Source organism: Semicossyphus pulcher, unplaced genomic scaffold (genome assembly GCF_022749685.1).
Source record: "Semicossyphus pulcher isolate SPU_LCO1_2020_fin unplaced genomic scaffold, fSemPul1.0.p SCAF_14, whole genome shotgun sequence".
NCBI lineage: Eukaryota > Metazoa > Chordata > Actinopteri > Labriformes > Labridae > Semicossyphus > Semicossyphus pulcher.
The window spans coordinates 1,253,522-1,269,989 of record NW_027211648.1 but is presented as its reverse complement, the minus strand read 5'-3'; the positions used below and the strand labels follow the sequence as shown (position 1 = coordinate 1,269,989).

General features: G+C 43.6%; 1 protein-coding gene across 2 annotated transcripts in view; it reads left to right on the top strand.

The window, feature by feature from the left end:
• Positions 1–15,630, top strand: part of LOC138591839 (neuronal PAS domain-containing protein 3) — a 278,972-nt gene extending 263,342 nt beyond the window's left edge. Inside the window, exons 10-13 of one of the 2 annotated variants that reach the window (XM_069662540.1) lie at positions 8,464–8,611; positions 9,074–9,189; positions 13,718–13,942; positions 14,048–15,630. In XM_069662540.1, coding sequence (XP_069518641.1) covers positions 8,464–8,611; positions 9,074–9,189; positions 13,718–13,942; positions 14,048–15,354 — 1,796 coding nt within the window. In that variant the 3' untranslated portion in view covers positions 15,355–15,630. Of the gene's footprint in view, positions 1–8,463; positions 8,612–9,073; positions 9,190–13,717 lie in introns of both variants that reach the window. The other variant, XM_069662539.1, reaches the window with a different exon arrangement.
• The last annotated feature ends 838 nt before the right edge of the window (positions 15,631–16,468 follow it).

The following is a 16,468-nucleotide window of genomic DNA, read 5'->3' as shown; positions in this document are numbered from 1 at the left end:
GTTACGGTGCTGCGTGTCTTTTCTCCCTTCATCCCCCCCGTCAAACCGAGCGCGCTCAGATTGGTCTGAAATCTGCCGCTCTGTGGGGCGCTTTAATTTGGTGGCTTCGTGAACTCGCTGCTGATTGTGTGGGAGCTGATTTCAGAGTTTAATGATTCCCAACTGTTTTAGCAAACGTATTCAGGCTTTCATGAGTAATTACACAGAGAGAAATCTGTTTGGTGTGGACATGAAGTACAGGCAGAAAACTGGCCCGAAGCTTTGTGTGTTTCAGAAGCTTCCTCTTCATGCAGCTTTGGTTTGTATGGATTCAGTGTCTCCTGGAAGATCATTTATTTTACCACTGAGATGTTTATGAGTTTGTTTTTAGCCACACACTGGATGAGTTCAGACTGACAGGTGGGATGTTTGCGCGTCAGATGAAATCTACCACTCTCTCTAATCGACTTATAAAGCTTGAGATAAAACGTTTTTTCAATCCAGTCTCAAGTTAACGAACACACAACACAGTGAGTGTTGTTCACGCCTCAGTCACTGTGGATTTAAACTTACCGGAAGTATATTCTGTGCAGGCAACAGGAAAGCCTTCCGGTGTCAGTCAGCACGAGCGGATCACATGTTGGTGTCAGGAATGATGTTCCCAGCAGCCTTCAGGGTTTTCTACCACAAATGTTTTCAGCTCGGAGAATGCCGTCCGTGTCCCGTATCAAACCAGACAACAACGTTGATGTTTTATTTTAGCCCAAACGGATCTTTTCCCAAACCTAACCACAAAAGTTTGGTGCTTTAAACGAGTAAACGGTGCAGTTTGGTCTCCTGACTTGTTAGTTAGCTTTCAGGGAAAGAAGGAAGGTAAGTCCTGCTGTGTACTTTATGTAACTTATGTCAGTTAAGATGATAGAAATTACATGTTTTGTTTGAAATGGGAGTTGAAGTCCTGTGCTTGTTTGAACCACTAAACCACAAAACACCACCTGAGTGCACTTTTAGGCTCGATATGCTGCATCACCTGACTTTCTAAAGGCTTTTGTTTTACAGCCACTAAATACACGTCCAGTAAAGGTTCTTGTTGTTTCCACTGACAGGCTCAGATTGTTATTCTAAGCGTGTGACAACATCACAGAAAGGATCCCTACAGAGATAGACCTTTTTGTTACAGAGGAAGACGATGAAACAGCAGTTAAACGACTTTCTTGGAAACCACCAGACTCCATTGAAAAAAGCAGTAATTTTCTCTTGCAGAACACAGGAGCTGCTGGTCTTTTGCTGCTTCCATTGGTTAGTTTGTTTGTGTTATTGTGTGTTACACAAATATTGTGTTAGATCCGAACGAAACATTTTTAATCAAAAGACACGCAGAAACACAGACATAGCAAACGGTCAAAGCAGCAGTAAACCAGCTACTCCAGGTAAAATTAACCTTTTTTTCAATGGAGTCTGGTGGCTTTAAAGAGATTGATGCAACAGCTGTTTCTGGTTAAATAAGCATCTCACTTTTCAAAATAAAGGTCTATCTCTGTAGGGATCCTTTCTGTCATGTTGTCACACACTCAGAATAACAATCTGAGCCTGTCAGTGGAAACAACAAGAACTTTCAGTGGACGACCTTTGATTGTCTTTGGCTTAAAAGTACCAGAGTTATCCTTACAGGATCCATGTGGAAGTCGGACATCTTGGGTCCTCTTCACTAAAATGATAAACCTCTTCCTGTGATTGATCTGCAGGAAAGCTCCCAAAAGATTTTCTGAATAAATGTTTATGTGATTTTAAAAAGGCTGTAATAATATTTTCTTAGCGTTCTGTATGAAGCAGGCTGAATGTAGGCCTTTAGTACACCAAACAATCCTGTTTCTTCAAAGGAAACTCTTCATGCTGTCCGTCTGCTTCAGCTTTAAGGTGAGAAAAAGACTTTCTGCAGTTGTCTTTCTCTGATTTTGCAGAACAGCAGCAGCTCGCAGCCTCTGATTCTTCCGTGGGATTTATTTTCACGTCTGCTCGGTTCCCCCGCTGCTGCAGGAGTCGGATAGTTAGGGAATCGATCAAGGTGTATTTTAGAGGGATAGCCTGTTCTCTCAACAGGGATCTAAATTTTAAAAGGCTTCTTTTTAAGTGGAGGACGAGGCGTGATCCCTCTCTGTGAAAAGGCGTCACTCCCTAAGTCTCTATCATTACCTGCTGACAGCCGGTCTTAGCTCGGGTCAGATCTCAAAGTCAATCTGTCCTCGTTTCCACTCCGAGAACAGAGAGAGAGAAAGAGGAAGAGACAGAGGCTGAACTTGTCTCTTCACAGAGAAAGGGAGGGGACGGGAAAAGAGTGATTTGTAGGCAGAGAAAGAGGGAAAAGCAGAGAAACACTCGGCACAGGGGATGAGCGGGGAGATCCGTCTTTTCTCAAAGAAGGGGCGAGAGATGGGAACGAGTGATTTGCAGATACAGGAAAGAGAGAACGGAGGATGCTCATTTTCTCATGGAGAGAGAGGTAGAGAGGAAGATGTTAGGAGAAACTGACAGAAAGAGGCAGCAGGAAGGAGAAAAGGGGAAGTATGAGAGCTCACAAGATGCTGTTTTTGGAAAGAAATGGATGAAGAAAAGAGAGGAAACAGGATGTACTTTTTTTCACAGTAAAAGCAAAGGACTGTGAAACAAATGGCATGGTTACTTTCCTTTAGGAGACACCTGCAGTCAAAGGTTAACAGCTCCACCGGTGTGTTTTCAGACGGGGCCCAAAAATAAGTCGACAAATTTTTGTTTAGAATAGAGCCGATTTGGACAGAGAGTATTTTCACAATAAAAGCAGTACAATTGTAAAATGAGACGACGTGTCAGAGGAGGATATACTCTTCCTCTCACAAAAAGAAAAGAACGAAGAGAGGAGTTTTTCCACTCTTCTTTTCGGGGAAAGACGGGGGCGTTGAAGGAGCACACGAGGGAAAAGAGTTTGTTGGTTTTTACTTTGTTTCAGAAGAGAATGAGGCAAATGTTTAGGAAGCAAATAAAAGTAATATTTAGGATTTTAGAAAACACAGAAAAAAGGAGATTTAAAAATACAGAGACAGACGGAGAGGACGAGGGAGAGAGAGAGAGAGAGAGAGAGAGAGAGAGAGAGAGAGCACAGAAGAGAAAGCTCGGAGGATTTAAGCCTGCAGGCGTTTTAGCAGAGCTCGTCTCTCTGGACTAACAGTGCCTTTAATGAAACACACACACACACACATACACACACACACACACACACACACACTGAAAGGCATTTTTTATCTGTCTGCAGAAAACACACACACACACACACACACACACACCTGTAAAACTATCCACACAGATCGGCCGTAAAACACACACAAAAAGTCTGTCGGGACGAGAGAGAAACACAGACAACCTCTCTCACACACACACACACACACACGCACACACACACACACACACACACACACACACACCTGTTGACCTTTAATTTAAAGATGAATTAAAGTTGTTGTAAATTCACTTTTGTTCTCCGTTAACGTAGAAAATCCTTAAATCTTTACCCTAGTTGTCAGGTCGCTGTGGTAACGACCTGTCAATCACAGGTAGCCCCGCCCTAACCCCTCCCCTCTTTCTGGCCTCTGTGACTCTAAATGGGAGCATCAGTGACTAAATGAACATCATGTTGTGTTGAAGAAGACTTGAAACTAGAGACTGAGACCATAAACTCATTAGGAACATGTTTACTGAGGGAATAAATCAGGAGAGGAGGAGGAGCACTTTCTCATAGACTTCTATAGAATCAGACTAATTTTAAAACCCGAGCAGTCGCCCCCTGCTGGCTAAAATCACGTTATAAAATTCTGAAAGAATAGAGGACATTTAATTGACCTCTGTGACTCAAATACTTTGTTCAGAAAATAGTTGTTTTGTTCTGCAGCGAACCAGCAGAGGGCGACACAGCAGCACCTCTATGCAGACAGACAGGACGTTTAGATAGATACTTTATTGATCCCGAGGGAAATCCAGTTTCCCCAACGCGATTTCACCGCTATAAATTACCTCAATGTTAATGTTACACACACACACACACACACACACACAGAGGTTAAATGGGGTAAATGTAACTGAAAGACAGACCAGACCAAAGAGGAAATCTAGGGGATTAAACAGAAAGAAAGAGAGCCTGAGAAAGCAGGTGTAAGGGGAGAAAGATGGAGGGGAAAAGGAGGGAAAGACAAAGGTGTGACATTGACTGAAAGAGAAAAAGAGAAGGAGAGCTGACGGAGAAAATGAAAAGAAAAAAGTGAGGTGGAGAGGCTTTAAAAGGGAATAGAGCTCCTTTAATCTATCGGGCTCTCTCCTGCAGCCTCGGGCGAGCCTCCAGCACACACTCTCTCTTTCTCTCTCTCTCTCCTTCATTAGTGGGCGATCAGAGAGTGGGTGATTTAATGGAGGAGTAAGAGGAGAGGGTTTACAAGTAAACCTCCCTCACCTGCGAGACAGAGAGAGACAGAGAAAGGGTAGAGGAAGGCTGAACAGGAAGGTAGCAGCCGACAGACTCTGGTCTCAGCCACCATTGTTGGAGCTCTCATGATTCTAAAGAGTAATTTTAAAGCCTGGGACCTATTTGTACTTATTCAAGGGTTTAAATGACTAAAAGGTCCAAACAGATGTGTTGGCTGCAACATAATCCTTGATGGGTCAAAGGTCGTCCACTAAAAGTTCTTGTTGTTTCCACTGACAGGCTCAGATTGTTATTCTAAGTGTGTGACAACATGACAGAAAGGATCCCTACAGAGATAGACCTTTTTGTTACAGAGGAAGATGATTGTTTAAACCACAGACAGACGTTACATCGCTCTCTGCAGACACACCAGACTCCATTCATAAAAACACTGATTTAAGCTCACAGAACATGGCAGTTTGTAGTCTATCACAGCCTTGATCATTTAGTGTGTCTGTGTTACATTGGTCTCTCAAATCTTAGTTTTAAATCAACACAATATTTGTGTTAACTTTACTACAGAAAAACCACTTGCTCAAAACTGTGGCAGACCAGAAACTCCCCTGTTCTACCTGGTAAAATTAGTGTTTTTGTCAATGGAGTCTGGTGTCTTTCAAAAGTGTGACCTAACAGCTGTTTCAGAAAGGATCCCTACAGAGATAGACCTTTTTGTTACCGAGGAAGATGATTGTTTTAACCACACACAGACGTTACATCTCTCTCTTCAAAGCCACCAGACTCCATTAACAAAACACTAATTTTACCTCGCAGAACACATGAATTACTGCTCCATGGCTGCCATGATCAATTAGTTAGTTTGTTTGCCCAGCAACAACACAAACAACTGATTGAGGCTGATCGTAATAATAAAAATCATAAAAGGTTTTTGTTCATGGAGTCTGGTGCCTTTGTGGAGAATGATGTAGTGGCTGTCTTTAGTTTCAAAAAAGCATCTCTTTAACAAAAGGTATATTTCTGTCTGTTTTCTGTCTGTAATGTTGCAGCCATTACAGCTGGTTTTACAGCTCCCGGCTGGAGCAATCTATAGTTTAAACTGCCTTCATGTCATTTATACCCCAACGTATGTGAAGGCCCATGTTTTAATAACCATTTAATTAGAATCATAAGCTGAATTATTGTGGAAACAGAAGCAAAAATTGGTTGTTATTAACCAGAAACAGAAGTGACATTGTTCTCTTCAAAGCTACCAGACTTCATTAACAGAAACAGAGTTTTTTACCTCACAGAACGCAGGAGTTTCAGGACAGTGCTGCTTATATGGTGGACTTTGTGTGTCTTAATGGGATGTTGGCGCATTAAAGAGTAAGTTCGAAACAATATTTTTGGAACACGTTAACACAAAAAAAACAGCAGATTGATGCAGCATTAGACAACAACTCTCATTTTCTGCAAAGTAGAATTCATATTTTTTTCAATGGAGTCTGGCTGCTTCGTTGAAAGCCGTGTAACAGCTGATTCTGGTCTCTAAAGCAGCATCGTCCTCTGTAACAAGAAGGTCTGACTCTGCAGGGATCCGTTCTGTGATGTTGTCACACACTTAGGATAACAATCTGAGCCTGTCAGTGGAAACAACAAAAACTTTCATTTATTAACACAAACTATTTCAAAATAAAAGCACCTAATTCAGGATTAGCCAATAGGTCATAGTCAGTATTGATTATGTAGCCATATACAGAACGTCCTGAATATTGATTGTGAATGTGAGTGTTGGTGAGTATTGAACATCAGCTGACAGTATGGATTCATATGTGAGACCGTGTGTATTATGTTCACAGCACAGTGTGCAGTCTGCTGGAGTTATAAAGCCCTGTATGATTGTGTGTGTATGTGTGTGTGTGTGTGTGTGTGCGCTCTTCCATTGGACATGCTGATACACTGAGCTGCTCTCTGAGGACCTGCAGTCATCTGAACAGTGTGTGTGTGTGTGTGTGTGTGTGTGTGTGTGTGCACTCATTGTGTCGTTATTTACTCTGCCGTACAAACAAAGCAAGGTCACATTGAAGGTGACGTGATCTCACCATCTCTGCCTTAACATGCAAACAAGTTATTTTCCCTCCGTCTCGCTCTCTCTCTCTCTCTCTCTCTCTCTCTCTCTCTCTGAATCGGCAAATAGGGAACGAATGCCGCCCGACCAAAGTCAATTATAGCCGCCCTGGGGATGTCGTCTTAAACAATGCTATTAGTTTCTAATAGTTTTTAATTACTGGCCTTCTTTTTATATAAATCACCCCCGACTTCCTCTCTCCTTCTTCTCTGTCGAGGAAAATCCTATTTGTGTGCGTAATTAAATGGAGGAGAGGGATATGAATTTAGCGGCCCTCGCTTCTCGTCTCCGACTGCTTCTGTTTGAGCGGCTCCTGATTAATGCCAATACATATTGCTTGAGATAACCATTTAGTGGTTAATTTAGCCAAATTTATTGCCTGCGTGCCGTCGCTGGGCGGAGCAGTGGGTGGGGGTGGAGGGGGTTGCCACCTTCCCAAGATCACAGGGCTGTCACAGGGACACAGCACTATCTGGTGGAGAAACACAGGTACTGCAGCTGTCAGGTTTATGTTGTATCTATACTTTAATGTAGTTTAATTAGCAAAATCTACAAAGGTGATACTTGTTTTACAGATGGAAAGCATTTATTTGTGTTCTTCATGTTTCCAAATTAAACCATAGAAGAAGAGGAGGATTTGTTGAATGGCAAACGTTTATCTTCAGTTTTGGGGTTTAATTGTGTTGGTAGAGTTTAGAAATATAAAGGAGTGAAAGGCAAAGAAAGAAAGAAAACCTCAATGGGTTATATTAAATATATTAATTATTTATTAATCGTATAAAGAATAAAAGAAAAAAAGTTAAACCATTAAAATAATGAAATCTGAAGAGTAAATCCAGTATTTTTAAACCGTAGCTCTATTTTTAGATATTCTGGGTCTAAATGACAAATAGATATACAAAGTCTTGGTATTCCTCCAGTAGACGTGTTCATCCTGCAGCAGTGAAATAGGCCGTAATGGCTGCAACATAATCATTGATGGGTCAAAGTGCGTTGTTACATCGCTCTCTGCAAACACACCAGACTCCATTGACAAAAACAGTGATTTAACCTCACAGAACACAGGAGCAGCTGGTCTGCTGCTGCCTCTATTGTTTGGGTTGTTTGGTATATTTTGTGCTTTGGTGTTTCAAATGGTAAGTTTGTACCAACAACAATATTTATATATAACAAAATAAGACAAAGCGTAGGCCAGCAACTCCGGTGTTCCACAAGGTTAAATTATTGTTTTTGTCAATGGAGTCTGGTGGCTTTGAAGAAAGTGATGTAGCAGCTGTTTCTGGCGTCAAAATCAGCATGTAATTATTATTATTTTATTAGACACTTAGAATATCAAGCTGAGCCTTTCCAGGACATGTCAACACTTAACCAAAACTTTTTGCTTCAAATCAACAAAAACAGTCTAAAGAAAATATCACTGTCCTCCTCCTCAGACATGCTAACATGCTAACTGTGACCATGTTAGCTTTCACATAGTAAAACTTTACATTTTACAGTATTGGCATGAAGTAGCAAAACCTGTTGTGCATACATCATGGTATGAGTTTGTATTGTCTGAAGCCTATCAGAGACACACAGATACATGAACAGACAGCTACACACACACACACACACACAGGCTCAGGGAGGCTGGCAGTGTGTGTTGGTCTGATTAATGATGGCGGCAGCAGAGCAGCTCTCAGCCAGCTGTCACATGACATCTGATGACTGCCTCTCTCTGTCTCTCTCTCACCCACTTCCTGTCTGTGTCTCTCGCCCTGAGTCCAGTCTCTTCCATCCTTCATCTATTTTTTCTCTCTCTCTCCTGTGATGAACAACCTGCTCGGTCAGAGTGATGTCCAACAGTTCAGAAACAAAATCCAACATATCATAACACACCTCCTCCCCCCCCCCTCTCTCTCTCTCTCTCTCTGTCTCTGTCTCTCTCTCTCAGTGATGAATAAGGGTCAGTGTGTGACGAAGTACTACCGGTGGATCCAGAAGAACAGCGGCTACATCTGGATCCAGTCCAGCGCCACCATCGCCATCAACGCCAAGAACGCCAACGAGAAGAACGTCATCTGGGTCAACTACGTCCTCAGGTCAGAGGTCAACTCAGAGATAAAACTCGTATCTATTGTATTGTTTAAGAAAACTAAAAACAATATAAGCCACCATACCCCATTGAGAAAAACAGAAATTTTACCTCACAGAATAACGTGAGGTCCTGGTGTAACGCTGCCTTGAACTTGTGTTTTTTCTGGTTTGTTGATTCTACATTAACAATTTAAAACACCGAAGTTAAACAATAACCTAAATAATCGTACCTATCAAATAAGTGGTAGACCAGCAGCTCCTGTGTTCTGTGAGGTAAAATTACTGTTTTTGTCAATGGAGTCTGGTGGCTCTGAAGAGAGCGATGTAACGTCTGTTTGTGGTTTAAAACAACCATCTTAACTTTAAACAAACAGGCCTATCTCTGTAGGGATCCTTTCTGTAATGTTGTCAGACGATTAGCATTTCTTTTCTTTTTATCACAACCATCTTCCTGTTTTTCTTCACAGTAATCCAGAGTACAAAGACACGCCCATGGACATCGCTCAGCTGCCCAACCTGCCCGAGAAAACCTCTGAGTCCTCCGAAACCTCCGACTCTGAGTCTGAGTCCAAAGAAAACTCTGGTAGGTTGGAAAAGAAAGATTGAAACAGTTATCAAAGAGAATGAATGTCTTAGAGAGAAAAGGTTTAGGTGCACACGATCAGAATCGTCCAAAGAAAGAGGGAAAGACAAAAGGAGTAGAGGACATAGAGAAGTATGAAAATATTAATTACAAGCAGAATATTTCTCCTAATATATATATATATATAATATATATCCTAAGTTCTCCTAACAAATGTCTCGTCAAGTATTACTGTATAATAACCAGAAGTAAGCAGTAAAATCAGAGAAGCCAAAGATATTTTATCAGTTGGTGCCAGTGTGCCGTTTGTGCCAGGCTGGATGGAGATGAACGCCAACAGCTGCAGGGAATGAGCACTTCCTGGCAGCGCTGCAAAACACCACAAAATGACATAAAACATGGCATTACTCTACACAACGCCACAAAAAGCCTCCAAACTTCACACAGCTACACAAAAAAGGGCACAAAGAATGACAGAAAACAACCCAAAAGATGCACCACAACACGAATCCCACATAGCAAAGTATAACATCAAAACACGCCCATTCCTCTCACAGTTTTATGTCTGTTTAGCACAAAGGTTTTGGTGATATATCGACAAATGTATCGTCTTTTGGAGCAGGTTTTAGATACGTTCCATTAGATATAGTTTGCAGCCCTGAGACACATTTAATCTAGAGATCAACAGCTGTGTGAGAGGACATTTACTGAGAAATATTCGTCACCATTTTTGCCTTCCTGTTTTGTCAAAGCGTCATCCAGAGGTGCACACAGCTCGGTTAATCTCCCTTCCTCCTCCTGAACTGTGTCTGGATGAGCTTTCCTGCTGCTTCCAGCTCCTGTGTGTGTCCAGTGTGATGAGCTGTTAGCTCAGATCAGTACCAAGATTTCTCTGATGGACACCAACTACCGGGGATCTCGAACAATATACAGAATACCCCAAACGAGTCCAATCAGATCTTGGAACAACTTTCCCGGATCTCGTAGGGTTTGGTTTTGTCGTTTGTCTTTGGTTACCTGAACAATGAACGAGATCAGAGACTTTCAACCTCATCTTTGAGTTTTCCAAGTTGCCATATCTGTTATCCTTTAGGCAACGACACCGTCATTTAAAGTAAACGATGACACAAGAAATACAGGCTATTTCAGCTATGAAACTACACTACAGAGGAGGTAGCATCCCAAAACAGAAGTGGAGAGGATATTATTCCAGCCAGAGTATAGAGCCAAAGAATAAAGCAAGGGCTTCCAATGCATCCTCGTGAGGCCGAGGAATTTCCTGCTTCAGTGGACTACATGTACCATCAATACTAGCCCCTTTTACACCGCCAGTTCAAGGTGGGATTATTACGCCTCTGTTACGTTTCCTCTTCTATGTAGAACGCCCGGGGGCGTAATGGTGGGGTGAAGTCGCTCCGCCTCTGATGCCGTAACAGAGACGAATCGGCGTCCGTGTACACTGCAGAGTCAGCAGGGCGGAACAGCGGCGTGTGTGTGTTTGAAGCATGACATTTGTTCACACCTCGCGCACGTTTTGCTTCCGCAACGCCGGTGATTGAACGCCCTCCAAAAACATGCCCGACTCATTTTAAGTGTTTGAAAAAGGCCTCATTAAGTCAGCTATTAATTCTCATGAAGCAAAACCAGCTTTGAGGCGGTCATGAGTCTGAGGTGTCATTCTTTTGAGTTATTTACTTCATAAATGATTTAGTATAGTTTAACTTTAAAAATAATAAATAACATTACAGAGACAAAACCCTGATGTGAGTATCAAACAGAAGAAGAAATTAAATCCTAAAACAGTGATTCACATCCAGAAATACAAATCAAGGATTAATTTAGCGAGTGCCACCAACACTGCAAGCAGCCAATACTGAGGAAGACAAAGCTCACTCTGCCAGTATAGCTGAATTTAAACCAACGCAGGGCCTCCACCTTGAGCATAATATTATCAAGTCCTGCAGCCTGTGTTGGCATGATGAGGATCAGTGCCAGCTGTTATTCTTGCTGGAGGAGAATGATTCTGGCACCGTGTCGGCTGTAAACTGACGCCAGCTGCTGCAGGAAGCGGCCAGCTTCAGCCGGGCTCCAACAGGCCGGAGGTGCTCAGGCTCAACATATTCTAAAATGAGATATGTGACCTTTGACCTTTGTTCTGTTCGGATTCAATCTGCACAGAGACAGGGACAACATTACGGAAAGGATCCCTACAGAGATAGATGAGAAAGATGCTCTTTTTGACCAGAAAAAGCAGTTACATCGCTTTTTAAAGCCACCAGACTCCATTAAAAAAAACACGTATTTTACCTCAAAGGACGCAGGAACTCCCGGTCTAGTGCCGCATCGATCAGTTAGTTTTTTCGTGTTATCGTTTGTCACAAAAATGTAGTATTGATTCCAACCTAAACGTTTAAGAACACCAAAGTCAAACAAGAAAAAAAAATCTAAACAATTGAGTCAGCGGTAGACGAGCAACCTGCACGGAAGAATTACTGTTTTTGTCAGTGGAGTCTGGTGTGTGTGCAGGGAGCGATGTAACGTCTGTGTGTGGTTAAAACAATCATCTTCCTCTGTAACAAAAAGGTCTATCTCTGTAGGGATCCTCTCTGTCATGTTGTCACACACTTAGAATAACAATCTGAGCCTGTCAGTGGAAACAACAAGAACTTTTAGTGGACGACCTTTGACCCATCAAGGATTATGTTGCAGCCATTACAGCCTGTTTCACTGCTGCAGGATGAAAACGTCTACTGGAGACATTCAGACACTGTTTGTACCTTTTAGTCATGTAGGAATACGGCCCTGGTTTACAAATAATAGAGCCCCCTCTAAGTTGCATTGGAGTAGGATATGTGGCTGTAAGTTAAGACACGAATCTTGTAATCCAATCCACAGAAGCAAAGCTATCTTAACTTCTAGCTCAGGTTGAGTCCAAGAAACACTTCCCATAATTCCAACATGATAACGTCTTGTATTTGACCCTGCCTGCCTCCACATACATTGTTTTTAATGCAGGCTATCTCTTATCTAAATCATTTCAATTTGATGTTATTGAAATGTCTGACTCCATCCTGATAAATCTGTGGAAGTACAAGGGCCGACAAGGGAAATAAGTCCCGGACTTTATCGACATATACCTGACGTATCCTGATATGTGATTCTCTATAAGCGTGTCAATAAACCAAACCAAAACCCTCCCTGGGTGTCATTTAAAACTGCAAGTATAGTTTTTAAATCCAGCCTGAAAATAAATCTGTTTTTGTTGGAAAGCCCTCTTAATGGACATACAAGGTTTTCCCCAGACAAAACAATTGAGTCGACATTTCAGGTGCCATTGGGGAGTCTGAGCGTTGCCAGCTGGGCAGCCACTGGCCTCAGTGTGAGCTGGCAGTGTTTGAAGTGTGTGTTTGTGTGTGTGTGTGTGTGTGTGTGTGTGTGTGTGTGTGTGTGTGTGTGTGTGTGTAATGGGCTGGACAGAGCCAACATGCCTGAACAGCAGCAGCTACAGAGACTGAACACACATCAGTGCATCCACAACCCAACACAAGGAAATCCTGTCTGGAAAATGAAAGGGTCAACACCTGATATCTGCTGCACAAGAGTTCAAACTGAATGCTTGAGAGCTTAGGCATGTGAAGTAGGTTTTAAGGGATAGCTTGTTTCGACCATTTGCTGCAACTACATCTCAGTTCATAGCGCTGTAGTGAGACAGATCTCAGATCAGAAACTGCCACTCAGCGGAGACAGATGGACAGGCGCTCCACAGCTGAAACAGAACGCCGGTAGTTGGTGTCCATCAGAGAAATCCTGGTACTGATCTGAGCTAACTGCTCATCACACTGGGCACTGGTCAGCCTGAAGGAGCTGGAAGCAGCAGGAGAGTTCATCAGACACATTTCATGGAGACGGCAGTGATACAGACCAAACCTGTGTGCCTTGTAATGGTGTTGTGAACCCATACGTGGCATTCCAATTGATCTGGAAGGACAAGTAGTCAAACAACAACTATCAACAGTCAAACAGTTATGTTTAGGTCAAATTACTTGGTATGGGTTATGTGAGAGGAAAGGATGTGGTTGCAAATTAGCACTAAGAACTGCTGAGGGTAGTGGGAAAGGCTTAAGGCAAGGTACTTGGCAAATTCAAATTTGGATGGATAATGGAGGTCGATGAAAAGATACAGAATCACCACAGTTATTAGAATCGGACCTCAGGGGAACATAAATGTCGAAAAGATTTTGAGTGAATCCATCCGGTAGTTGTCAAGAGGTTTCAATTCCAACTGCAGATGCTTACCTGTGGGTTGCACTTAAGATAAAGTCAGGGGATCGTCAAAGCCGTCTGATCCTCGGGGGCCATAATCGTCTGTACAGAATGTAATGTCAACCCACCAAATAACTGAGTAGGTATGTCATTCTGGTCCAAAACGATGCACTGATTTTCCAACCCTCAGTGCCATTGGTGGGGCCATTTGAACGGAAATTTGTTCTAGAGTATTTTAATCAATGTAAATATTTCTCCTCAACAGACAATGAGAACACCAAGTCCGAGGGGAAGACAGGCCACCAATCAGAACGCAGCGAGGACCCGGAAGCAGACAGCAAGCGTCAGCAGCCTGGCCAACCACATTGCTCCTCCGAACAGGAAATGAAGCGCCAGGAAGAAGGAGATAGCTCGAGTAACCCTGAGAGCCAGGATAGTGATGACAGTCTGGAACCTTCTGATGGAGAGGCGGAGGAAGTGGAGGAGGCAAGTGGAGGAGGAGGAGGAGGTGGAGGGGGAGGAGGAGGAGGAGGAGGAGGAAGGCTGGGGAGATTAACAGGACTGGGAGGGTTAGGAGGACTTGGCGCTATCGGAGGACTAGGCAATCTGGGAGGACTTCATATTAAAGTAGAGCACTATGGAGAGGGGGAGGAAGTACAGCTGCACAACACACAAACGTCTTCATCAGAGGAGGAGGAAGAAGAGGAGGAGGAGGATGAGGATGAGGCAGTAGACGGAGCTGTGCAGAATTGCGATACCGGAAACAAGCTCCAGAAGAGACGGAAGAGGAGGAAAGTGCAGAAATGGGATGAATCCCGAAGCAGGAGGCTTCGTCTCTCCTCAACGACGCCAAGCCCCGTCCCCATGGGAGACGGAACACCACTGGTAGATCCCTCCCAAGCCACGTCCACTAACGCCTCCCACCTCCTCTCCTCCTCTGGCTCCCCAAACAGCACAGGTGCATCTTCAGTTTTGAAAATCAAGACGGAAATGGCAGAGCCGATCAACTTCGACAATGATAGCAGCATCTGGAACTACCCACCCAACAGAGAGATATCCAGAAACGAGTCTCCATACAGCATGACCTCCAAGCCAGCTGCTCCGGGGAGCCACGATTCCTTCCCCTCACCCCAGGGAGGCTCACTGCAGGTAGCCATTCCCGACTCTGTCCTCACTCCTCCTGGAAATGAGGGAGGCGCAGGAGGAGTGAGGAAGCCTCCATACAATGGAAGCTCAGCCCCGTCTTCTGCGTCCAGTGCTGCAAGTTTAGCACCTCCCTCCAGTGCCTCCTCTGCCGACCCCTTGTCCCCTCCTCTCTCTGCCTCTCCTCGGGACAAACATCAAGGCACTCCAACCACTTCATCTTCTTCTTCCTCTTCATCGTCCTCCTCCTCTTCCTCATCAACCTCTTCTTCCTCGCTGCTGTACTCTGGTGATCTCGAGGCGCTACAGCGTCTGCAGGCTGGTAACGTGGTACTCCCGTTGGTCCACCGGGTCACAGGGACTCTGGCTTCCACCAGCACGACGGCTCCACGGGTTTACACCACTGGGACCATCAGGTACGCACCGGCGGACGTCACACTGGCTATGGCGCAAGGCAACCTCCTCCCTAACGCTGCCATGAATTTTGTCGATAGCCCAGGGTTTGGCCTGGACCCTAAGACGCCCATGGAGATGCTCTACCATCACGTCCACAGGCTAAATATGTCGGCAGCTGCGGCTGCTGGCCCGTTTGTTGGATCTCCAGCTGCAACGGGCGCAAATGGTGCCCTGGGAGGCCAGATGCCGACCGCAGCCAACGTTTTCACCACAGCAGAGGGACTTTTCTCAACACTACCGTTCCCAGTGTACAGCAATGGGATCCACACCACACAGACAACTCTGGAGAGGAAGGAGGATTAACGCAAAACGTTCAAGACCGTATTACTGTGTTTCTGAAATCAACAACTGTGTCAAAGTAAAAGACTACTCACTAGTAAAGAAATGAAAGACTTTTTACTTGCTATCTTTTATCAACACAGCACTGTGTTTCCGAGAGGGGAGAAAGGACAGGAAAGGATGACAAATGTACTCTAGCACTTTGAATGTGAGCAACTGAGCTTGTGTAATAGACATGAATGACCCTCAAACATGTCCCCCTTTTCTATCTTTTTTCTCTCTCCTCCTCATCCTCTTGTCCTCCTCTCTCAGTCTCTCTTTTCTTCTGTTTCTTGCGATCAGCAAGGTTTTTCTTGTGAACAAATGACGAAAAAAACCAGACTATTCTTTAATGTAAAGAATTCCTTTTTTGCCTACAGAGAATTCATATTACCTAAGGACTCCGCTGGAGCCTGACGGGATAATTTTTATTATTTGTCTTGTTTCTGTTGCATCTTTATGAAGATGCTGATTGTTTGTATTTAATGGAGGGCGGTACAGGGATTTGTAATGGACAGAAACTCTTTGTGGCGCTCCTCCGTAGGTTTCTTGATGTGATCAAGACATGAAAAGTTTTTAAACCGAGAGGAGGGAGCTCTCCTGTGCCCGGAAAAGGTCTCAGAGATAATAATCTTTTGAAAAAAGGTTTTTGAGGACGTTTCTCGATTGAGGGAATAGTTCAGAGAATTAATGCTGTTTTTCTTTCATTTTCTTCCTTTTTTTATAAAATATTCTAGCTCAGACTTAACTTACAAATCAAGCATTATGAAGAAAAACAAAAAAAAGCAATTTCAGCCGGGTAATGACCTGTGAAATATCGAATGTTACTTCTTCCTCTTTTATCCCAGGAGTTTACCTACAGGTCTCGCACCAAACATAACCTCCTCTTACATCTCTTTGCATCTCAATCTGTCGTTCTCTCTCTCTTACACTCTCACTTCTTTAATCTCTCGTCTTTAATCTGATCTTCAATCTTTCCGTCTGCATTTCTACTTGTCAATCTACAGATTCATGGTGCTACCGACCGTCCAGTAACCCCGATTCAGCTGGCTGATGTGGGTGCTGTAAACGACCCACAGCTCGTTGACAGACTAATCAT